General features: G+C 47.3%; 1 protein-coding gene across 25 annotated transcripts in view; it reads right to left on the minus strand.

The window, feature by feature from the left end:
• Window positions 1–25297, minus strand: part of LOC138503201 (mucin-2-like) — a 1598433-nt gene that overhangs the window by 671876 nt on the left and 901260 nt on the right. For 23 of the 25 annotated variants that reach the window (XM_069622774.1, XM_069622776.1, XM_069622767.1 and 20 more), the window contains 2 exons: window positions 14901–14945; window positions 14056–14148 (listed from right to left, as the gene is read on the minus strand). The exons of the other annotated variants lie outside the window; for them this stretch is intronic. In XM_069622774.1, the coding sequence (XP_069478875.1) occupies window positions 14056–14148; window positions 14901–14945 (138 nt within the window). The remainder of the gene's footprint in view (window positions 1–14055; window positions 14149–14900; window positions 14946–25297) is intronic. 25 annotated transcript variants of the gene reach the window in all.

Here is a 25297-nt window from a genome sequence, read left to right on the forward strand (position 1 = left end):
CCGCGAAATTCTGGCACCAGAATTGTGCATGGAGAGCAAGCCTGCCCCCCACCAGAGACACGTGGACCCGAAGGGGCATGTCATGCCTTCTTTCCCCCGGAGGCTGACGCTGAGGAGGGGGACTGGAAAAGCCCTAGCCCCCCCTTTTTGTTGTTTTCGCCGGTTCTGGGATGGCTAGCGGTCTGGCTGCCAGGATCTGCGTTCCTGGAAGCCGCAGAACCCTCCGTATGTACGACCCTTCTCCGAGCGCTGCTGAGATTGGGTGTACGACTTGGGCATGGTCTTTGTAAGAATGGATAAAGACTTTGTCGTTTGTGAGCTGTTCTTCTTCTTGTCCAGCTCTTCGTCCGTAGAGGAGTGGAAGAGGCCCCCCTCGAACGGCAGATCTAGAATGTGCTCCTGGACATCAGGTTTGAATTTCATTGCCCGGAGCCAGGGTATTCTCCTCATGTCCGTGGCAATGCAGATGGCACGGCCTGAGGTATCGATATGAGCCACTTTGGATTCCATGAGGTCATGCGCCATGAGCTTGGCTTCCGCTAGCTCCGCCTTAAAGCGTGATTGGCATTGGGTGGGGAGTTCCTGGAGGAAGTCTGCAATTTCACGCCATAACCGTTGGTTGGCGGCAGCCTGCATGGCATCTGCGCTGGCCTGACGCCGGTGCAAGGAGGCGTTGGAGTAGATATTCTTGCCGTACGCCTCCAAGATCTTTTCCTCCTTGCCTAGCAGCGCCGCAGAGGAGGAGACTAAGGACGACTGAGGCTTGGAGTATAGGGATGCCGCAGCGATCACAGAGGAGTGTGGCTGAGGATTGGTCGAGAGCAAGAGTGTATCCCCCTCCATCTGCCTATACTTGGTGTCCAGGCGTCGGTTGACTGGCTGGACTGAGTGGGGCTTGAGCCAACCCTTCTTGGCCAAGGAGACTACATCGGTTTGCAGTGGAATCCCTGTGTTGGCAGAGGGGTGTCTTGTGAGGACTTCAGCCAGAACCCCCTCTGCCGACTGTTCGACCTCGGGTTGGGGGTGCTAGGGAGAATTCCCATTCTATGGCTAATTTCCCTTACCTATAAAGTCCCCCAGCACCTTTGCTGGATTTGAAGGGTTTGTTTCTTTTCTCCTGCTAAGAGTGAGACTCTTTTTCCCACTCTTAGACATTTTTGCTATGTGTGTTCTAGGCTATTTTTGAGTTTAATGTCTATGGGGTTTTTCTCACCCCCATAGGAACCATCTTGATTCACATGTGTTACACAGCACCCTCTCTGCAGTGACACAGGGGTGTCGTAGCGACCCCCAAACATAGACCATCTTGATTCACATGTGTTACACAGCACCCTCTGTGCAGTGACACAGGGGTGTCGTAGCGACCCCCCAAACGTAGACTCCATTACATGACATGCCCTGGGACTGACTACTGTCTCCCAGGGCATGTAAAGTCCCCATTGACTTTACTAGTCAATTGTTGTGAACTAAACCAGTACAACCCATCTTACTATGGAGGTGCTGGAAAGGGTTAATAGTTTTTCCCTTATGTTCATTTTCGAGAGGGTACCGTACAGTCCCTCTCTCAAAAGTTTCTGGCTGGTGGCAGTGGTTACTACCATAAATAAATATTCGATCGCAAATATTTTCCTATGGGATTTTCCCATTGTTCGAGGCTACCACATTTTCTGACAGCCTCTAACATACCGCCGGTTTATTTTTATATTTACTTTACCCTGGTAGATTTTATTTGCCAGAACTTTAATATAAATTCTTTCTCGTGTCTTTCTCTAAACTCCTAACCCAGGTCGGGGATCCTTTGTTCGTGCGTTTGGCCGGCTTCCACCAAGAAGCCCTCCTTTCAGCGCCACTGAGTCTGGAGTGGGTCCATTGTGTGGGAGGGGGAGTAGGACCCCTGGACAGGGTTGCCTCAGCAACCCATGTCGCACTCTATCCTGATAGGCTGGAGGGTCTCTCATCAAGATGACATTCCACTGTGTGAGTGACAGCTAGGCTGTATGAATGGGGCTCTTTTTGCATAAAAACAGGGTCCTGTGGACTGGAAGAGCAAGACGTCGCCACTGGAACTAAGAAGCCGAAGAGGAGAGAAGCCACAGACATCTGCAACGACTGAACCACCGGTGAAGCCCTGCTGCAGCGTCTCACCACTTTTCTCCACACGACGAGAGAAGATCTTCATCTGTAAGAGCCTTCTTCCCTTGAGCTGGTGGGACCAACCAGTTTGCCAATCGCCTTCCCGGACCTGCCTTGGTCGATTCACCAGTACACAGTACTCGGAGGCCGGATAGCCAGGCACCAGTCCACCCGGACCGCGATTTAAAGGAGCATACCTTTTATTCGTCAGGCAGCACTGCGGCTGGTTTCATCCCTGGGTAGTGCAGTAACTCGAACCTTCCTCCATGACGAGAGCCTCTCTTCCTCTGCTGGATCCCCCGAACTGCAGGAACTACCAGGAACAACCACAACCGCAGGAGCCACTTCTTCATTTTAAAGGTACATTGTTCCCCCAGGCAACCCTTTCTCTGCGGTAGCACTAAAGGTGTTTTAAATCCTTTACCTACCTGTTGGGTTGGCCGCCCCTCTCTCTTAACATTGTCTTTCGCTTTCTGCATCCACCTTTTCAAAACCGTTAACCAAAGACTTGACTGCAGCTACAAGAACATTTTGATCCTGGGCCCTTGCCCTGTACCACTGACTCTGGCACAGGCCTTCCCTTGTGAGAAATTGCTAGAGTATCCCTTGTGTGTAGTTTTCACTGTGCCGTTTTGCTCAGTTTTCACTCTGGTTCACTTGGTCTACAATTTAAATAGGGAGTGTGAATATTTTTCCCTGACTTAATTTAACTTGCTTGATGACTGTGATAAATGTGTTTTACTAGAAGTGTATAAAATAAATATATATATACTTTTTAATAGAAAGCTTTGGTCAGTGTTTTCTTGTACCATAGTACAGTAGGCCTATTGTGTAAACCCTGAATACTCCTCATCTCCCTCTTGAGATAAGTCTGACTGCTCAGCCACTGCTACCAACTAAATCTTTGTGGTACAGACTGATACCAAAGGGGATTTATTGCTCCCACCTGTAGTCTTAATCTTCTGTAGTGCTCCCTAAGGGAACTGCACAGGATTCTGCCTAACAGGGGGAGGTCCAGGTACTCCACCAGGCCAGCAAGAAGTTCATGGTGGCCCTGGCTGAGGATGGCGTGTCCGGATCCTCCTCCTCGTCCGTATCCTGCAGATCTGGAGGATCTTGTGGAGGAAGAGGGGTAGATGGCGCCGGAGACTGGGGTACAGGAACCACAGCTAGAGGCTGAGGCGGCGACAGAGGTTGCAGAGTTGGCTGTGGAGCCGGAGGAGGCGGCTGCACTGGGCCCTGGGGGCCCGATTAAGGAATCCGTGGTGCATCTAGCATGGCGGGGAGGACTTCCCTGACTGCTTCTTTGATGATAACCCCCATCTGTGGGGAGACCTCATGAGGCTGAGAAACTTCGTGAAGAGCACCTCCTCACTGGCCCAAGAGGTGGCAGGGGGTACCAACGGGGTAGCGGGGGGCTGCTGGAGCTGCTGCGTACCCTGTCCATACAGACGCAAAGGAAAGTTGCCCTGCGCAAATGAAGGGTAGAATGTAGGCCACGTACCTGGTTGAGGCAAGTCCCACCTTGACACTCGTTCTTTGCCGAATTAGTGGAATGGTGTCGGACGGGTGCCCCTTTCTGGCGCGGTGGCCATTTTGACGAGCTGCCTGCCACGCGTCGGTGACATGTTGCTCAGCCCGCTGGGCCCGGCTTCGTCCAGGACTCTTGCGTGTGGATCACGAGCCCTACCCTGCTCCTCGGGCCTCAGCCTGGTAGGTGTAACACCCTCGACCCGGGGGTCGGTAGAGCTGCGTATAGGCTCCCCCTCGGACGTATTGCCAATAATAGGGCGTAGCCCCTCGGGCGTATTGCAAGTGTTAGGGCATAGCCCCTCGGCCATTGTGCCGGTAAAAGGTCACATGCCGAACAGGATTGCCAACTGTGGTCTGAGCCAAGGCAACGTAGCCAGATGGCGTGGGGGTCTGAAGTTGGGAAGAGCACATTGCAGGATGGACACCTGCTGAACCCTGTAGAAGTCGACATGCGCTGACAACTGAGTCTATCCACAGCGCCCCCTCTTGGCACTCACTACGTCCACCCATGACATGCCATTACCAACACTGGCAGGGCCCCCTTTTTTTATTCTGCCTCTTACAGCGTGGACTTAGCACGCTTTCTACATTATTGGATCCTTATTTTTTGGATCTTGCACATCAGTGCACACATGGTAACAGCTTCGTTCTGTTCCCAATGCGCACTCCTGTCCACCAGGTCCCCCGCCCGCTGCTCCTCTCGTGCGCCTGGCTTTCCCTTCCCCTCAGTGATATGGAGACACTACCCTCGCACAGATTTCATCTACTGCCCGCGCGCACAAGTGAATAGTGTCCCCCCGTTACGCGCATGCGCACCAGACCAGTGTTCCTTCTGGGACGCATGCGCGCACGCGCATCCTGATACAGCTCCGACTATCATTATACAGCCGTACGCCCGCCAGCACAGCGCAGTGCTGCACCACGGCTCTCTCTTCCTGGGACCCGGTCTCCCGTGACAGTAAGTACCTGTCTGCATATGTCCCAGCCCCACGTAAGGACCCCCATTTTGACACTATGCTTACAGGGGCCTTCCTCCCCTTTTTTGTCTCTCCCACCTACCTCAGCGTCCTCACCAACGTGCCTCTCTCCTACCACGGAGGAAGACGCAGGACTAATCCTCCTCATCTACCCAATTCACTGGCAGATTGAGGTAATTTTACCATTCTATGGCTCTATAGCGCTCACCAGCTTGGTGGCTCACATGATTTGTAACTTCCCTGATACATGAATTCACAATCCTTATTGTGCACTTTCACTTTTGTCTCGCGTGTTCTAGTGACATCTTTTCACCTGCTGTGAGATGACCCTACCACAGTGATGTCTCTAATATGGGCGCCATATCCGCCCACCTATTATCTACAAGTCAGAATAGAGGCTTTTTTCTGTTGCCATTTCAGTTAAGGTCAGAATCAGTTTTTGGAAATTGTGCTCTTTAGCTAGTTAAATAGCCCTTTTAAACAGTATTTTAGTCTGTGTTCAAGAGTACTGTGAGACTCAAACGATATTAGCCATTCATGATGATGTTTAAGATGAATGTCTTACGGTTCCCTCTGCTTTTTGCAGGGGTTTTAAGTGCCTTGACTCCAGAAGAAGGCTCTTTTCACACAATTTGCCGAAACGTCCAGGATCCCCAGCGCAACCACACAGGTGCCCTTAGGGTTATTCCCCCTGATCGGGGTCTGATTCAATATCCAGACGTCGACTTTTTAAGGTCACCCTTTAGCCTGGCTGTAAATAGACTTTTTGGTGTAAAGTAAACCTTGTCAAGGTTATACCACTTAGATGAAATACACGGAATAGACTCTCATCTAAGAAAGACACTAGAACAATTCTCTAGTTTGGAACTTCCGCATGTCAAAGCCACACAAAGCAATGTATTTGGTTTTGCTCAAGAACTCCATGTCAACCTGTGTAAATAATGAGCACCGTTGAAACTGCAAATGCTATTTGTATGGGTTCCTAACTATGAGATAAGTTGTAAAGGCATGAAGTAATGCCCATGCTGTAATGATGATTAGCATGAAGTAAATGTCTGATGTTCATTAGCCTTACTGCACATATCATTTGAAAAATGTCTAGATCCAGGAGATGATTTGTATTGCACCCTTATTTTTAGGCTGTGTGCTTTTCACATATGTTATAAAATGCATATATTTTAAATGGGTCAGTCATTAGTAATAAACTGAACACCATTATATTATTTTTGAGTTTTCTATTATATTCTCTGTACACAGCAAGGCATGGCTTGCCAACTAATGATATGCTGACAGGCAGCCTATCAAGAAATAATAATTGCATTAAAATAAAGTGCATCTGATTTGAAACTATATAGGCAGGACCCCCCCACCCCCCTTTTTGTTTGGAGATGCTGGTTGGGACACTGCAGGAGCATGCAGGGATAGTTTTTTCAAGCAACATGAAGAGGGAGGCAATACTTAAACAATTGAGATCTGGGCACTTGTTGCTGAGAAGGTCAGTGCTGTTGGGAACACCCCACGCACCATCAAAGACTGTCGTAAGCGCTGGGACGACCTGCGACTCAGAGTTAGAAATATACTTTCAGTGAACAGGAGCCAGGCAATGGGAACAGGTGGAGGTTCCAGCTCACCAATCAAGCTTACCCCATGGGAGGACATCTGCGCCAGCATGATAGGAATGGAGGGGATAGGAGGTGTTAGCGAGATGGAGTGTGGCGCCACAATATCGGGCGATGGACGTGAGTGTTTTAAGAAAACATTGTAATGCCAAGTCTGATGAAAGTCAACCAATATGCCAGTCCAAAGAATCAAGCCATGGTCCAACACACACACACTCCCAGCAAAGTAGGCAGACGCATCACAGACACATGCAGATGCCTGCTGCAAGGCAATGCCGTACCTGACACATACCACACAAAGATGTAAATGCCATGAGTCGCACAGCGTGCAGGCCCAAAATAATATGCATGTCAGATAGCATTGCTCTTGGCCAACATGAGTGACGTCGACTTATGCCTGCATAACCCACCCATGTATCAAGCAACGTGCTCATCCAAACACAAATGCTTATTACCCCCAATTGTGTGGATGATCAATTGTCCAAACGTATGTATGATGCCTATCGAAACATCACTCATGCCGTCCCTCTCTTCGACCCCCACAGGCTCGGACCATGACAGCGATGGGCAGGACGCAACCCCTGCAAAGACCACACCCCGGAAGAGGTCCCAAGATGACACAAACCGCCCTTCGTCCTCGAGGGGACAACCCAGGGGCCGCCGTGCACCAACAGGCAAGACACCCCAGGTAGCCATTACACCAGTGCCGCCAAGGCCGGTAGAGGGCAAAGCACCACTACCACCCATTGGCCATCCTGAGGAATCAGGCGAGGCGCCACATTCAGAGGAGTCCTGTTTGGCTGGGGAGGTGGCAGCCACAGCACCCCTGGTTGTGGAGGACACCCAGGATGATATATGGGTGCCCGTTGAGGACGATGCTTCGGAAGTGATCCGTACGCCCAGTCCACCGGCATCCCCCCAAATATCGTCCCTCGAAAGTGACCACACCACCACCCCGGAGCAGTCTGGTCAGGAGCAGATGGAAGGGCACTTCAGTCCCATTTTGACAAGTGTGGAGGCTGAGCAGGACAGCCAGGGACCATCAACCTCCACAGGTGCACCCGCAGGGCCACAGCGGTCAGAACAACTGACTGCCCTTGTGCGGCAGTTTGTCGAGGACAACAGACTGGCCAGACAGGAGTGGCGTGAAAACCTCACCTCTCTAGGCAGGTCCATCACGGAGAGCACCGCCTCCATGGCCAAATCCATTGCAAATAACACCAGCCGCATCTGCGAGGAGGTTTCGGCCCTATGCCAGGTCTTAGGCCGCATAGCGGATGCCATGGATTCAGGGTATCCGGCTAACTAATCCCAGCAGCCGGCCACACCGTCATCAAACAGTTCGACCCAGACGAGCCCACTCCGCAGGTCGGCACATACCCTGCGCCGGCACGGCATGCCGCCACCTGGACCAGGGAGTGACAATTGATAGTCAGGGCAGCCTCATGTAGGCATTGGTGACTCGATGGGACATGTGTGGGGGAGTTGTGGGGGGAGGCGGAGGGGGGTGAGGGTGTGTGGGGGAGTTGTGGGGGGAGGGGGAGGGGAGAGGGTTTGTGGGGGAGTTGTGAGGGGAGGGGGAGGATGGTGAGGGTGGTGGAGGGTTTTTGCACTTTCGTTAACATTGTTATATTTAATACACCCGTTGTGTGAAAAGCAAGACCTGAGTGGACATTCATCATTGCGCATGTGTCATTTATTCATATACAGTGCATAGTGTACATGTACCCCCACACCCAGTATCCTCTGTCCAACTATCATGCCACCCTCTGCTGCCATGTGTGTCAGAAATATTGTGCAATCATTGACTGGCGCACAGCACGTCCCTCCTGTGCATCGGCACCGCAATGATGTCCGGCCACATCTTCTTCATCCCCTTCATCATCACCAGGTGGTAGCAGTTCAATATCAGGGGGCAGGGACACGTCCCGGCGGATACACATATTGTGCAGCATGACACATGCCATGATGATCTTGGCCACCTTCTCATGCCTGTAGAGGAGTGCCCCACCCGACCGGCTGAGGCAGCAAAATCGTGCCTTCAACAGGCCAAAGATCTGCTCGATGACCACACGGGTACGGGTATGGGAATGATTGTAGTCCTCCTCGTGCCTGTTCTGTGGGTTTCAGACAGGGGTGAGGAGCCACGGCTTCAAGGGATAGCCACTATCACCTGCATGAGAGGCAATAAAAGGTAAATGTTAGTCGATTCATGATGGACAGATGTACTAGTCACACATGCCTGCAGATTATCGTTGCCCACATGCACATGTCCCTGTATGTATTTACCCCATTTTCAGTCCCTCAGTGTGTCCTGTGCCATGGACTAATGGTGTGGGTTGCATCTTCAAGATGATACATGGTGTGCACTGACGTCTGGTTGCACATGCATCGTGTACGCATACAGCTGTGTTTGTGTCAAATTTGTGATGTGTGTGTTCTGTGAGATATACTTAGAGGGAGCGTTGGCAGTAGTCTGTGCAATATTGGACAATCAGCGCTGATCATTCCCATGGTGACATGCAGCACTCCTGTGGGTGTGGGGGCCCTGTGACATACTGTGGATTCCCTAGTTGGTTTAGTTTAATGCACTCCCAGGGATGCTTGACCTGTGTGGTGATATGCTGGAGACAGCAACATAGTTCATATGCACTGCATGGTGCTGGATGGCGTTACGGAGGGTGAGGGCCGCTGATGAGTGGTGCACGTGTTGTGGGATGTGCGGTGGTTTCCTGTTAGTCATGTAGTGATAGGTGTCAATCTTACTTCATTCCTGTGGGATTTGGGTGTCATGTACCGTTTGAGATGCTTTGGGGCACAGTGTTCGGTGATGTGCACATCATGCTGTCACATCAACATTGGCAGCATGGTGGTGTGTGCATCTCTTCCCCCATTTTAGTGCCATGTGCCAGTCATGCAACTTACTAAGCAGCCAGGCACGTCGTTCAGCATGTCGCTCCATGAAGCGTGGTAGCGTGGAGTTGCGCAGGACCATAGAGTCATAAGTTGATCCGGGATATCGGGCACAACAATGTGTGATGATCTTGCTGGCGTCGCATACCATCTGCACATTGATGGAGTGGTATTGCTTGTGGTTGCGGTACACCGCCTCCATTGCATGCGGGACCACCAACTCCACGTGGGTGCAGTCGATGGCACCTACACAATTTGGAATGCCTGCCAGTGCATGGAAGCCGACATTTCTATCAAATATCTACTGGGGAGTCCGTGGTAGGGATACGTAGTCCCTTGTGTGCTTCAGGAGGGCATCCAGCACTTGGTTCAGAATCCGGGAAAATAAGGGTTGTGATATGCCATGCATGTGCCCCACTGTGTGCTGGTAGGTGCCTGTGGCAAGGAAGTGGAGCACAGCAACTACCTTCAGTAAAGGGGGGATGGCAGTGCATATTTCAATGAGACTGACAATGTCGTTGTCGTTGTGTATCAGGTTCACAATGGTGGTGGTGTCCCGGTCCAGACGGTACAGGGTGTGGATCTGCTCAGGGGTTACGTTGAAAGGAATGGCTCTGATGCTAAGGTTAGGGGCTGCCTGAGTGGTAACGGTGGCTGCACTGATGGGGCATGCTGGGCCTGTCTCACCCTCCATCTCCTCCTGCCTCTCCTCTGTGGTGCCAGCTGTTGTTGTTGCTGCTGTTGTGGCAGTGCAAGCATGTCCTCCAGCTCCAGTAATGCTACTATTATTGGGATCATCTTTGTGTGGTGTGTGGGTGTGCTCCTTTTGTAGTGGGCCAGATTCCATTGCCTACACCTGTGCTGATTGTGTGCACCTGTGGCAGTTGGGATCACTGCACATGGCGTTTAACGGTTGGTCTGCGATGCCGGTATTTACGGCATGCCAGTAACTACTTTTAACGCGTTCATGAAGCCGTTATTTGTATGTCCGCTTCACTTGTGATCTCCTCTAGTTTACAGCATGCTGCTAATGACGGCATGGTGGGCCGCGTGGCCGCGCACATGCCGCTATTAGAGACGCTGTAAATTACGATGCCTCTAATAGCGGTCAGGCTGGTCAGAATAGCCTGTAGCGGTAAGCGATGCCGGTAATCCTTTACCGGCATCGTTTTTCCCTTAGCACCAACCTCGGAATGACCCCCCATGTCCTTTCCTATGGAGTGAATCAGCAAGCTTGCATCTGCTTTATTTTGCTCTTATGTACACCAGTGCTCTTTTCTACTTCACAAGGCTTCCCAATGAAATTAACCCCAGCTCTAGGCGCAAAATGTCTATTGGTATAAACTGGGGTAAATCAAAATCTTCCTCCAAAATGTACTTTCGTTCACCTTCAGCCAATTCAAATTTCTCATTGTCATGGCCTCAGTACTGTAGGAGCAAAACACTGACAATACAGCATCCTTGCACCCAACACTGTGAAGCCTCCTGTTTGAGCTACATAACGAGAGATTAGTGCCGTTAATTGATTCGCTCTTCTCCTGCGGTCTTTAATGCACTCGTTGTATCCCTGTTTCGGCTCCATACGGATACCCAGATATCTATATTGCTCAGCATAGTGAATCCAGTGGCCTTCTATGTTTAGAGCTACTCTCCTGACATCCTTTTTCCCAAAGAAGATCACCTGTGTCTTGTTACTATTAATGGTCATCTCATTTTCTCTTGCATCTGCCCATAGCTCTTCTGCCATCCTTTTCAAGCCCCTGAAGGTGTGGTCCAAGATGACCAAGTCATCAGCATATGCTAGTGTAGAACAGCATTGACCGTCCACCCTTGAAGGACACATTCCTACTCTATCCAGGGCTAGAGGCAGATCAGCCAAGTAGAGGTTGAACAGTAAGGGACCACAACCACATCCCTGCTTAACTCCCCTACAGCTGGCAATCGGGGCAGTTAAGGTCCCCTCACCGTTCAACCTCACTCGGACTGAGTTGCTCTCATGAAGCAGCTTTACAAAATAAAGAATGTAATCTGGGCAACCATAGATCTTCATATGTTATATGGCATTTGTATAGCGCCTAGTGCCATTGGTATGGCCTCAAATCGCTGTGGGTGAACGCCCTTGAAGGACTGAAGTCCGAGGTATGAGAATTAATAAGAGAATTTTATAATATGTGGGCTCATTTCAGCCAGTCTGAAAGTAGGTAGGGGCGACTAAGTCCTTGCTAGCGACCCATGGAGATCTGGCTAGTGGATAGGTGCTGAGATGGGCTGTCTGGAATGTAGGCGAGTCAAGGAGACTGACTGTGTACCCAGCTAGACCACATTTATTTGTGGAATTTAGTATGCATTCTAGTGAAGGACGAGATGTGCAATGTGAGTACCAGTAGTGGATTGTTGCAGATTTATGCAGGTGGGTGGTCATGCCCTGGGAGGGACACAGCTATCTTCCATTGAGATGAGTGTGAGACGTACCCGGGAGTCATGGCTGCTGTGTAATTGCGATGAATGAATGCAGATCATATCATGCGGATCGACTGGAATACTTTCTGTGCGGGCTTGGTACTCAGTATTGTCTTGTCTCCTCAAATGATTCATCGAAGCTCGGGGTGATAGTTAACCCATGAGTTGGACTAGGTCTGTCAAGATGCATAAGGGAAGAGCCAGGTCTTGCATGCCTTCAGGAAGATGAGGTGGTCCTCAATGCAGCGGATGCTAGAAGGGATAGAGTTCCATATGATGCGTGTTTGGATGGAGAAAGTCGATCCCCCTATGATAAATGAATGTGGAAGGAGCGCACTGGTCACAGAGTGCCCCTGTAATGCCTGCTCCACACATGCCTTAAACTACTTCTGCTCCTATGCCTGGAGTATGCAGATCTGTGCCGAGGTTCTGTGAAATTCTCACTTTCTGGGGAACGGATCACCTTTTCTGGCTCCATTTGGCATTCATACTGCAGCGACAAGGATTGCATAGCCACTAGAGAAACCTTCAGAACATTCCAAGCAGAACCACTGCATTACCTACCTGGTGTGCACGTCTCTTTAACCAGCCTCCCCGCATTCTTCCCAGGTCATGTGCATTTCCTTCTCATGATGTCACATTCCTGAAGACAGTCCACAAAACGCCCCATTCCCTAGCACTCAACTGTGCATGCTGTTTCTATTGAGAGGTCAATGTGGCCCCCTCAAACCTTTGGCTTTGCCGGATCCTTAGGGGCCAGTAGTCCACCAATTCTCTTCCCCCTTCTCCACTGCATACCAACTGTGGGCTGGAAGCTCCTGGAATGGACACGACCCAGCTGCATCCCATCTGTTTCACAGAACAAAACAATCAGGAGGACCTGGGTCGCTGCTGCTCCTTATATAATTAAAGGAAGGGTTAGATAAGGATCTACAGTAGTCTGGGAAGATAGGCAAAGAAAACTCCTGTGAAAATATTCTGAAGATCATCGTGAGCATTATAAGTGAGGATTGCAACAAGGGAGGGGTCCAAGGGTAATGCATGCTCTGCTTCTTTTTTTATTTTTTTTGCTTTTTTTATGTGTGTGTGTGTGTTTTGTACAAGTCATGCCCATAAACAAATGATGATAGCAGTAGACCTCTTAGGTGGAACACAAACCACTTTCTTGTCATGCATATACCACTCATTATTTTATAACTAGAAAATGGATCTCTGTGGGTATGGGAATGGGGGGCTTGGTTGCTGCTTTGACTTATCCCATTTGTAAAGGTAGAGTGGTCAGGTACTCTGTGAGAATTATTGATAACTCTCGGGTCTCCTAAGAATGCAAAATCTGTGAAGGGATTTAGGGCCTCATTACACGGACGGCGGTAAGGGTTAACAGTCACCGTTAATGGTACCGGTGACCGTTAACCCTTACCGCCTTACTACGAGGTCCCTTTGCGGGTTGGAGACTTTAACACCTGCTTTTTGCAGGCGTTAAAAACCAACCCGCAAAGGGACCAGGGAGCTAATTACGGTACCACAATTTGAAGTGCCGTAATTAGCACCTTCCCCATTCCCATTATGCCCTATGGGACAAAAATGGGAATGGGGAAGGGCAATGGGGGAAGGGGGAATTACTGCCCCACCAACCTTAGAATAGGGCGGTAATTCCCCTTTCCTCCAAGGCGGTGCTGGTATTTTACCGTCATGGCTTGGTCCACCGCCGTCCATGTAATGAGGCCCTTAGTGTTTCGTTCAACCAGATCCAAACCTTAAAATCAGAATCAGTTTATCAAGATTATACTTGTTTAAAGTGATAGAAAATGATACTGTAACTTTCAACATCAGGAGTCTCTTGCAGGTTATTTATTTATGTATAACATGTGCATTGTGCATATTACAATATTACGTGTCTCACAGCACAAGTTGCTCAAGATAGTTTTTTTGTGAATCAAGTCAGTGGGTGGGAATCGGGGCAGGGATGACGTGCTCTCATTTCTTATGTCCAGGTTCATTAGTGGTGGTACTGCTCTTGATTTTCTCAAATATGCCCAATATGCATTCTAGTTGTGACCATCAATGCATTGCCGCTACCTTCTTACACCCATTCATCCACATCTGTCCTTGCTTTTATAGATCAATTCATGGCATATCCATCTAGTTGTGGCCATCCGTCCATTCCTTCATTTGTTCATCTTTGTAAAGCCTCCCACTGCTTCACTTTGTTAACCCATCATTGGCTCCACTATTCATTTGGTCATAGGCTCATCAAGCCTCTCACCTTTAGCCGTCAAACTGACTTCACTTCCATACTAAGATCCAAAGCCCACCACCCATATATAATCTGCTGTCTCCAGCACCCAACATTTACAGTTCCAAGCACCATAAACAATCATCATCCTTACAAAGTATAATCTGATGGAACTTGCAGTTACCTGCGAGACTTGTTGTTGGAACTAATAATGTTGATGGTTCAGCTGTCGTCGTTGTGGTTCTTGCTGCTGTGTGCGTTGATTCTTTTGATGGCACTGTCATAGACAACCATATTTATTCATTATGATTATCATTATTATGGCATTTATTGAGCATGTACCTAGCTTCGAGAAGAAACGGAGCACTTTACAGAGGTATACAACAATACAGTTGCATAACGGAGCGATTTACAGAGGTATACAACAGTACAGATGCATAAAGGAGCGCTTTTCAGAGGTAACAACAGAACAGATATGCAGCGGGGGGGGTAGGACACACAGGGGCACAGAGGAGGAGCACAGCTGTACCGGGTGGCGGGGAGCAGAGTGGCGGGCGGCGATTCTCAATGTGTATTTTATTGTTTCTACCAATCATTTATTCTTACGTCGATGCACCATTTCATACTCCCCAGCCTCTGCTCATTTGTTCATATTTATCCATACTTTTTATGACCCTGCACCATGCTCCTTTAACTTCCCATAATCTCTCTGTTTCTTCCTGTGCACTGACCTCTGTCAGTCCATTCTTCTATAACTCGACTGGAGACAGCATGATCCTTTTCATCCGATTTCCTCCTCCAGCTATGTCATAAAAGTCTCACCACTATTCCATCCAACTCTGACTATCCAGCCATTGCTCCATATTGCCAACTGCTTCGTGCCTATCCCTCTCAAGGGCTCCACCTTTGATCAGTTTAAGGCCCAATAAATCTCTCTTTCTTATCTACCCCGCTGCCTCGCCCGTCCATCATCCACATCACTGCCACCATGAACTTTCAGGACAATTATGAAGGGTAATCTGTAGTTACCTGTAGTCGATGCTGTAGTTACTATTTCTGCTCCTGTTGTCATCGCTGTCGTTGTTATGATGCAATAGAAATGGTAAAATAACCACACATTAGTACACCAGTTAGAATACACCTTGAGAACATTTATCTATCACCATTTTATCTCTTCCATAAAACCTCATAGATCAATTACCAAATTGACTCTGGGAAGGGTTAGCTTTGATAGTGTTCATCAAATATATGTTAAACAGAGGAAGATAGGGTGAGCTAGGTTGTTGAGTGGAGCAAGCTGGCCACACATTATTATGGTCCTTCGCTAACTTGGTGCAGCATGAGAGAGACTCACTTGATGGATAACGAATTTCAAGACACATTCACCTGTAAATAACTGCTGCAGTGCTGGGACCATCACTCAATGTTGCATATAATTCCCTATAATACCTATGGAGCTTAATGTGACTCCTGGTTCTCTCACCCTACACTTTTAGTAATACCCTTGCTTCATTATTCCAATTATTAAATACTACTGGCAAAAGATATATTTCCAAACACACCCATGGCAATCAGAAAAGGCACACAGATTAACAAAAGTATTTGGTATGTGCTCCGGAATAAAACAATTATATTAATGCCAAAATAAAGGTTTCAGCCAATTAAAATTAAAACATTTCCAAGTATAAATTGTGCAAGCTGTAATCATTCAATGGGGGACACATCAGGCATCCTCATATCAGGGGCCATAGTCATACAGAAACACTGTGCAATATGTAGAACCCTGTACTTTATTTACAAATTAATAGGCCAATGTGCAAAATCTGTATGGGAGAGACAATAATAAAAGTAAAGCATTGCGTTAGTAATCAGAAACAGATGTTCATTATTTCAATGTAAAGTCTCTTGTGGGAAGCTTGTTTTGGTGAACAACATACTGTGAGGGGTCAGTAATGCGAGGCGGACAACTGCTTGTATGTTTCTCAGAATTTAACATTTTATTAAAAGAAAAAATGCAAATAAATCCTCGCCAAACCTACTCTATCAGGGAGTTCCCTACCTAGTCTAAGAGTTAGGGGAATCACTCCTAACAGAAACAAACTGACCATCACACTAAACAACAAAACATGTAAAATAAATAATCAACGACATAAATTAATGAATAACAAACAACCAGTAATGTGGATGTCCTTCACCTGTCCTGGGTAAATCCCTTTCCCAGGATTGTTCAAAGTCAATTTCCCTGTGTTCAAACGCAAGAGTAAAGTCTTGAACCAGTTCTTGTACGTTCCATATGAAATACAAGTTCACCAAACAAAACTCCACTGGTAACAGTTCTTCAGCTTTTAGTTGAAAATATACCTTTCTAATTCCAGCCAAGGAAATAGCACCAATGGTAATCCTGGATGTCTTCCTTCCAAGATTGCTTTGCCACAGTTCAGAGAATAGATTAGCTACTTCTTCTACAGTTCTACAGGTGTTCATACCCTCTGCAGTACTTCTGGTATAATTGTCAGGATGCTTCCTCTTGGGTTGTTGTTCTCCTCTAAACAATCACCCTTCTACTACTGTTGCTATGGAAACAGACTCCTTGGTTCCACAGTATCCCACTACTTCAAACAACTTCAATGTGACATATACTGACAGTATTATACACAACCACACTTCTGGTATTTCTGCCTCAACTTTATACATTAGAATGGTTAGGCATTTTAAAGACAAGACATTTCGACCTCTACAGGTAGGCAAGGCACTCTTCTTTCCTATGCTCCAAGAAAAGGGCAGCCTCTTTGCCTCTTTAGTCTGCCTTACTGCCCCCAAGAATAACGTGCCTCTGCTTCCAGACTGACTTTCTCTCTTCAACAGTCTCAGTATTACAGGTTATTTGCTCAATCTGCTTCCAAGCACCCAGTTCCCTTCCCCATATTTGTACACACTGTTCTGTATTTAAAAGACATTGGGCCCCATTATAACTGTGCCGGTCCGGTAACAACGGTGCCGGTAAGCCTACCAGCACCGTTGTTACTGGGCCGGCACACTACAGGTCTGCTTGCCGGAGTTGCTGTACCCGGTAGGTGGGACCCTGCCGGGCACAGCGGCCACGGTAAGCAGACCTACATGGAAGCACTGCCACCGTTATTCACAGTGCCAGTGCTTCCGTGTTCCCCCTTCCCATTGAGTTCTATGGGACCCAAATGGGAATGGGATTAACATTTACTGGCGCCTGACTTCCCGGAACGCTGGGGTCGTAATTCCCCGGTAATTCTGGCAAGCCAGGCGCGGTAAATACTACAAGTCTGGCGGCAACCTGCCGGTATTACCGGCATGGCTACCGCCGGACTTGTAATGAGGCCCATTGGTTCTTAGGGTTACAAGGTTCAGTCTTCAAAGGAAAATCAATTTTAGGCATACACAACCACTCTTTAAGGTAGATCTTCAACCTTAAGTGTCTAAGGTTTTGTAGTCCCACATATTAACACGGAAGGACTTTCTACTCCAGTTGGGAATCACAATAGGTCATACGCGACCATCCTGTGATGCTGTAAGATCTTGTAACACATGTGAAAGTCGCTTCAGAGTTTTCGGAGTACTTTAGAAAGTGTTCCCTGCGACCGCTCTGATAACATTTAAAAGTTCGACAAAGGGAAATTAGAGGCGTTTCTTCACATGCGAGCAATGTAACTTTACTAGAAGTGCGTGTGATACATTTCCATTGAAAAGATCAGCTTTCACAATGACAAACAGTTTATACTCGCTTCTGCTCTTACTCAAGCCACTTTAGAGCTGGTAACAATTACCAGCACGGGTGTAAGAGTGTAACTGAACGCCAAGCTTCACTCACCGGCTCCAGGAACACTGCAGTTGTGGACTGCTTCACCTTCCCAACTTCTTCTTCTACAATGGCTTTAGGCACACTTGGGACCCACACCCCTTTGCAGCATGGGTGTCTCCGGTCCGGCCACACCAACTGGGAGTCTCCTGCACTCCTCTGTCCCTCGGCTTGCTTCTTGCTACGGGCCTCAGCCTTCAGCACGGTCACGGCTCTGCAATTACAGCCACTAGCCGCACCTGGGAAGACTTTCACTCTCAGCACGTCTCTCTCAGTGCAGCCAGGGCAAGGCAGGGTTTGTGAACAAAGAACCAAACTTGCAGGTGAAATCGGCTGTCGCCACATCCCAGTGTCCCGTAAATGATCACACTTCGTCATGAGCTGCCAGCCTTGCTCTTCTCCTTCTACTACTTCTGCCAGCCTTCCAGCTCCTGCTCCAGCTCCTCTCTCCTTCTTCCTGCTGCAGCCTTTTATGCCTCTTAGGTAGGGCAATTGATTTCAGGTGCAGGCCCTTACTGCTAATTCTATGTCAAGACAGGAGGCAAGCATTATGCTTGACTTCCTTTAATACTGCAACTCACAACATTTCAAAAACTGACCATTTAAACTCAACCTTTTTTTTTTGCTACTAAACTAAACGAAAAGTTCAAAAGTTTAAAGAGTGCAACTAAAAACACTACAAATCCCCATGAGCCCCTTGTCCATTGTATTCCTAAGGCTCCCACTGACCACCTATCAGAGTTGGGGTCCAATATAAATAGTCTCTGATACGGGTCCTTTCCTCGTTCTTTTTGCTGCAGCTCACGAGATAAGTGAATTTCACCTTATATTTTGCTGTCACGTCTTTCTGTGGGAATTACCTCAGAATATAGATATTGTAATGAACGTTGCCCCTAGCAGGGCTAGCATGTTTAGTTGGTTGCACTGTTTTATTTTTATTGAAAGGATTTTCCCTCGTATTTCACGCTTGCTCCCACGCGCCCAATCTATTAGATCTCTCCCGAGTTATACCGCTCCAACCTCCTCAGAGTGAACGCGCTCTCATCAGGCAGCCGGCCCCGCTTTCTCCTCCCACTTTCTCTCCCGTTCTCTGTGCCGCTTAGCACCGACAGCGAAGGAGACAGCATTAGGACCCAGAGGATCGGGCTGCATATCGCGCCTTTCCCGACATCCTCTGGGTCCCCGCTTCAACGCTCCATACTAATGTTCCAACTGAGAGAACACAACACGCTATGTTGCAGCAGGAGAGAGGGTAACCAACTCAAAGTTAACAAAAAAAAAAAAGAGAGTAAGATTTACAGAGCCGCTGCATGTCCGGTCCTGAACTCTTTGGTCCGCAGAGGCTGCTGAACCCCACAGTCTCCCAAGAAGGTGTGAGCAACAACTGTTCTAACTTACAGCTGAAGTTCCAACCCCCTCAAAGGAAAGGGGAAGTGGAGAAAATAACAAACGGCACAGATAGCTCTCTTCATACAGGCAACAACCTGCAGAAAGAGAATAGAAAACAATGATTACTCTCTCATCAATTTCACTGGTTTTCACTGAAACCCCCAAAGAGATTTTTCATACCTGTGCATCCTCTGCAACTTGCTCAGAGGATAACAAATGTGCTGTGTTTAAACTATTCAGTCATTATAATTATTGAACTTCTAAAATAATCTTCTTTCTTGCTCAGAAAGTCTTTTGAATATCTTATATTTAAGAAAATACAATTTAGACTTCCTTTGAGTGACTTTTAGTCCAAAGTTATTCGCCAGCAGTTAAAAGAGTCACAAACTTGCTGTCATCACTTCTCAGTAACTTTTGAATATGTGAAAATGAAGTAGAATTATTGTCTGTGTTTTAGTGCTTGCTTCTCTTGTTGTTCCTTTTAAGAGATTTCTTGACTAGTGTATAAAGTCACTTTTGAGTGAATGAATGTGATGTTACTTTGAATGGATTCTCTTTAACATGGAGGATTTACTCCTAGCATCACAGTAATATTCAAACCCGAAAAAAATACTTTAACCTGAGTTCTACTTCCTGCTCAGCTTTTAAAGAATACGAATCAACACGGTCTCACAAGCGTCCGTCAACTCTTTTTCTGGAATTAAACACTGACACTACAATAACTAAATTTGTGCACGCGCATAAATAACTTAATTCCTGACCCACATAGGACTGTTAGTCATCGCGCATGCGTTAAAGAAACTAACTTGTATTCTATGTTCGCGCATGCTCATTGTTTAATGCCTGACCTTAATTAGACTGCCATCGCGCATGCTATAAAGAGACTAGCTCATATTCGACGCTTTCAATTTATGAGCACGCGTGTCTCATTGCCATGTCGAAATAACTAGACTGAAATCAAAAGCGAATTCACCACAAAAAATATCTGTCAAAATGTTGCGCAAACGTAACCTTGACTTTCACAATACTCAGAGTTTCCTCCAAATGCTAACTTCTGACACATGCGCTTTTATTCCCAAAAACAATCAACACCCGTTAAATCGCTATGGAGCCTAGATTCCAGACTCACTAACTCAATACCTCTGTAACGATAAGTTTAATGTTCTTTAAAATGAATTTCATCTACATGAAATGCCAAAGACTAACACGCGTTCAGGAAATACTTGAGTGTTTAGTCAATCAAATTGCATGTATGTTACTTCAAAAGACCTTTCCTAACTAAATACCTAAACTAAGAAGTAACTCATATTTCATTAATGCCTTTTAAGACAGTCACAGAATCATAGCTGTATCTACTTGCGAGGAAAGCTTCTCCAAACAATTTCTCAAAGTAAGAAAACAAATGCTCCCACCGGTTGCTACTGGTTGTCTTGTCCCATGCAGGAGTTAATCTGATTCATCAAGCTGAAGAGTAGGAAAACATATTTAACTGTATTGAATAAACTTATTTAGTTCAAGAAGGGAGAGTTTAAAATACAGGACCTTCCTGGGACATACTGGACAATGAAAGGCAGTTTAGAATTTTGCCAAGTTCACCTAGTGACTACCTGGACCAATCAGCTCCCAGTCCCTCTCCTCCATGTTGGATTTGGTTATTACTCACACTTTGTAACATAGTAGTTAAGGCAAAATAACACTACTACAAAACAACAGATTCAAGCAGAACTCTCACTCTCCCACAATCGCCACTGAACCAGACCTGACACTGCACAGCCTGATTGTTCCCAAGCAGCTAGCTTTGCCAAGCTGCCCAGGCACACAGGGCTCAATATAAAGATTCAAGGCTATCTCAGTCTACCTACCCAGAGTGGAGTGAGGATGAGTGGGCAGAAGAGCCCACAAAGCCTGGTACAGAGGTAGCTCTTAATTTTGAGAGTCCTAGTAGACTCCCTCTCTCAAGCTGTGTTGCAGGGGGTGCAGCCTCTCACACAGCGACTGGACATGCTTGAAGCTATGCTTGCCAAGCAGAGATCTGACCAAGAAGCTTCCAGAAAGAGACAGGCAGACAGTCCAGGCAAAGGGACATCAGCCAGACTTCCCTGTACAGGGGTTGACCATGAGGGGTCTAAGAAGGCTCGAAAGAGGCCACCCTCTTCGACCCCCCCAGAGCCAGAAAGAAGGGGTTAACTCACCACCCCAGGAGGTGGTCGATCCAGTCAGCAGGCTCAAGAAGGCCTTCTTGACTTGATGAAATCGACAGTGCCACACTCACGACCCCCTACCCCATGGGCGACTAATTTGGGGGACGAAGACAGCATTTATTCTCCCTGATGACGAAGGGTATGAGGAGGAGGAGGCGACCCTCACAGAACCCCATAATAATGACCCGGCTCTGCAAGAAGAAGATAATGTGGGTGACATGTTCGACCCAGAGGCTATCCGGCACCCCAAATCGTCAGAGTGGTTGCCGTCGCCTAGTGTGGCCCTGTACATGTCTCAGCACACCAGGAAGCCGCTAGAAAAGGAAGTTCGCTCAAGAGGGAGAGCGGAATGTCCAGGACCCGATCTACCCGGGAAGCTTGCAGATAACCCTGATCTCGACCCGAAGATGGTAACATTTGTCACAAAGACTGCCAGGGATATTCGCAAAGGCGTTGATCGTGCTTGGAGGGGTTGTCAAGATAAACTACTGGCCGGTCCCTTGGCTAAAATAATGGATCTAGCCGAAAGGGCGAAAGATACCGGAACTCCAGTGGACGCTCAGATCCTAGGTAGCTGGGCACAACGCGCAGTATGGGCCTCATTACAAGTTTGGAGGTAGCCATGCCATTTTTAGCAGCATGGCTACCCCCAAACTCGGGTCCGGGTCCCGCAAAAGGGGACTTACCGGGCCATTCTGACCTTGGAGGGCCCAGTAATTCCCTTTCGCAGGACCTGGAGTCGGTACATTCCCATTCCCATTTGAGCCCAAATAGGGCTCAATGGGAATGGGGAGGATGCTAACAATGGGCCCGTTAATGACGGGCCCGTTGTTAGCATCCTGGTCTGCTAGCGGGTCCCGCTCTGCACGTCTGGTCTGGCCAGGCGTCCAGAGCGGGACCCGCTGCATACCTCGTAATGTGGCAGCCTGGAATGAACGCTGCCGGTCCCTCACCGGCACCGTTCTTTCAACGGCCGCCTTCGTTGTAATGAGGCCCTATATCTTCTAGGGAATGCTAACTGTGCATTCTCCTCAGAGAGAAGGAGAGGAGTGCTGCTCAAGATCGACAGGAAATTAAGCGATTTAGCTTCGTACGAAGTAGGAGAAGGAGCAAAAGGTTTGCTCTTCGGAGAGGCCTTCGCCAAAGAGATGGCCCAGTTCGTGGGCACATATGCAGCTTTAGAAAAAGCTCAGAGCTCCATACGGAAGATCTTTCCAGGACGCATTTTTGCCGGGATCGGGAGACATTGGGTTGATCGTCCAGTTGCTTCAACATGCAGCGTAGGGCATTAAAGCTCAATATTGGGAAGGTAGACAGCAGGACGCATTCTTCTCAGCCAGATCACAATTTCCAAGGGGACGCAGAAGGAGAGGTCCTTACAGACAGCAGAGCGCAGCAGGCGGTGAGTACCCAAAGCGCAAGCTCCCCAAGAGTAGGAGGGAGGACTCTCCTTTATCTGCGCCAATGGCAAGAGCTATCCAACGATGCATGGGTGCTACAAGCAATAGCAAGCTTATATCTAGAATTCACAGGCAATGCTATTCAGAGAGCAGAGCCCCAACCGATACATATGCATCAAGAAGAGCTAGCGCTCCTGCAGGGCGAGTTACACAAGCTAGCAGACAAGAACATGATAGAGCGCAATACTGAAAGAGGCCCGGGGTTTCAGAGCAATAAGTTCCTAGTACACAGTGGAGAAAAGATAAGGCCAGTGATAAATCTGAAATGTCTGAACGAATGGCTAACGTACAGATATTTCAAGATGGAAGGAATTCACCTTCTCCAAGACCGTCTCTGAACAGGAGACTGTCTAGCGCGACTAGACCTCAGAGACGTGTATCTCATTATTCCGATAGCGATGGAACACCGGAAATTCCTCTGTTTTCGGTGGGATGGAAAGATTTGGCGCTTCACATATCTTCCATTCGGACTAGCATCAGCCCACTGGGCGTTCACCAAGATAATGAGGCCAGTGGCAGCTGCTATACGAGAGAGAGGCATCAGGATCATCATCTACCTGGACGATATCCTCATTCTAGCCCAGAGCAAAGTCACTATTCAGGACCACTTGTGCTGGATCTGCAACCTAGTGTCCTCCCTAGGTTTCATTATAAACATAGATAAGTCTCAGCTACAACCAGTTCAGAGGATAGAATTCTTGGGATTCGTTATAGACACCAAAAAAGCATATCTCCAGTTCCTGACTCTCAAAGTGGAAACAATCAACAAAGAAATCAGGTAAGTCATTGCAAAGATGACTATTTCGCTTAGCATTCTAGCCAGGATAGTGGATCTATTAGCGGCCTCGATTCAAGCAATTTTTCCCAGCCCTCTCCATTACAGAGCCCTTTAGAGGCTCAAGATCAAACACCTTCAGGGAGGAGTAGGGTATCACCAATTAGTTACCCTAGCCCAAGACGCTCTGACAGAGCTTCGCTGGTGGCTCCAGAACATGGAAGCTTAGAATGGCCAAGCAATTTTCAGCGAAACTCCATATATGATAATAGAGTCAGATGCGAGCAGAGCCGACTAGAGAGCCAGATGTGGAGACATAGAAACAGGAGGGAAATGGTCAGCAGAAAAATTGCTGTTACAAATAAATTGTCTTGAACTTCTTGCAGGGTCCTTCACAGTACGCGCTTTTACCAAAGGCAAAGCAAACTGTTTCTTCTTACTCAAGATAGACATATTGGTGGTTCGGTACATAAACAAGCTAGGAGCGACCAAATCCAAAATGTTAGCTGAACTAGCAGAAGACTTTTGGCACCATTGCCTACAACATTGCATAACAATATTGCCAGAATACTTACCAGGGGAACAGAACATTGTAGCAGACTGGAACTCACGATATCTCGTGGACTCCAGTGATTGGAAGCTTCACCCACAAATATTTGCGCAATTGCAGAAGATTCAGGGTGCCCTAGACATCTTCAGTCCAGATCGAATGCAGAGACTCCCAGGTACTTCAGCTGGAGGATAGATCTGGTGCAGTGGGGACGGACGCCTTTTTACAGCAGTGGACCGGAGCAGTCCATTATGCCTTTCCACCGTTCATCATGTTAACGAGAGTCTTAGCGAAAGCCTGCACAGAATTAGCAGAGCTAGTGATAGTAATCCCGCCGTGGAAGTCCCAGGCCTGGTTTCCTGGAGCAATGGAACTTTCTTATGATTTCCCGAGGAAGATTCCCCAGAGCCGGGACCTTCTGCACGGGCCGATTGAGAACCCCTTTCTATTAAAGAACGGTGGGGTAACAACTTCCCATTCATTGAAATTCTCAGACCCTGAGAATCGTGTGACATTTCTGCGCTTTAGGTTGAATTTATGGCATACTAATGAAATTACATCAAGATGGCAACCATCTGCTATGAAGAATGTATTGTGCCGTTTGTGTCATATATCCCGTGAAACCTTAAAACATTTTATGGTGGAATGTCTGGATCTATTGTCATGGCAAATGTTCTTTTTAAAAAGAATATTTTAAGGAATATTTCAATCTATCTGCTCAACGCTTGTGGGAAGTTGTTTTACATACTGAGTCAAAAATAGTTAGCTATGCTGTGGTGAATTTCTTGCAAACCATTTCTTCGGCCATATGGCAATGTAAATTGTTAATTATCTAAGAACATGGGAAGTGTACTTATAGATATCTTTTAATTGTCCCCTGTATTTCAGTTTTATCGGTTCTTGTTTTTCAATTCCTTTTCTATTTTTAATTTCGGAGCGAATATGATATTTAAGAGAAAAAATGAGTGTGCAATGATTAATTTGAGTTTGTATTTGTGGTGAATGCATTATTACCTTAATTCATTTTTCTCTGTTTTATCATTAGTTGTTATTAATGTATTTAACGTTTTCTTTTTCTTGTTATAAAGAGGTTGTGAAATTTGGTAAATGTAAATAGATAAAAATGTTGAAAGGTTGAGTGTCACTCAGCCAAATCAATAAAAAAAAGAATTAAAAAAAAAATTCTCAATACAAGGATGAAAACACAATCTCAAATACAGTT

Source organism: Ambystoma mexicanum, chromosome 11 (genome assembly GCF_040938575.1).
Source record: "Ambystoma mexicanum isolate Mex_15411 chromosome 11, UKY_AmexF1_1, whole genome shotgun sequence".
Lineage (NCBI taxonomy): Eukaryota > Metazoa > Chordata > Amphibia > Caudata > Ambystomatidae > Ambystoma > Ambystoma mexicanum.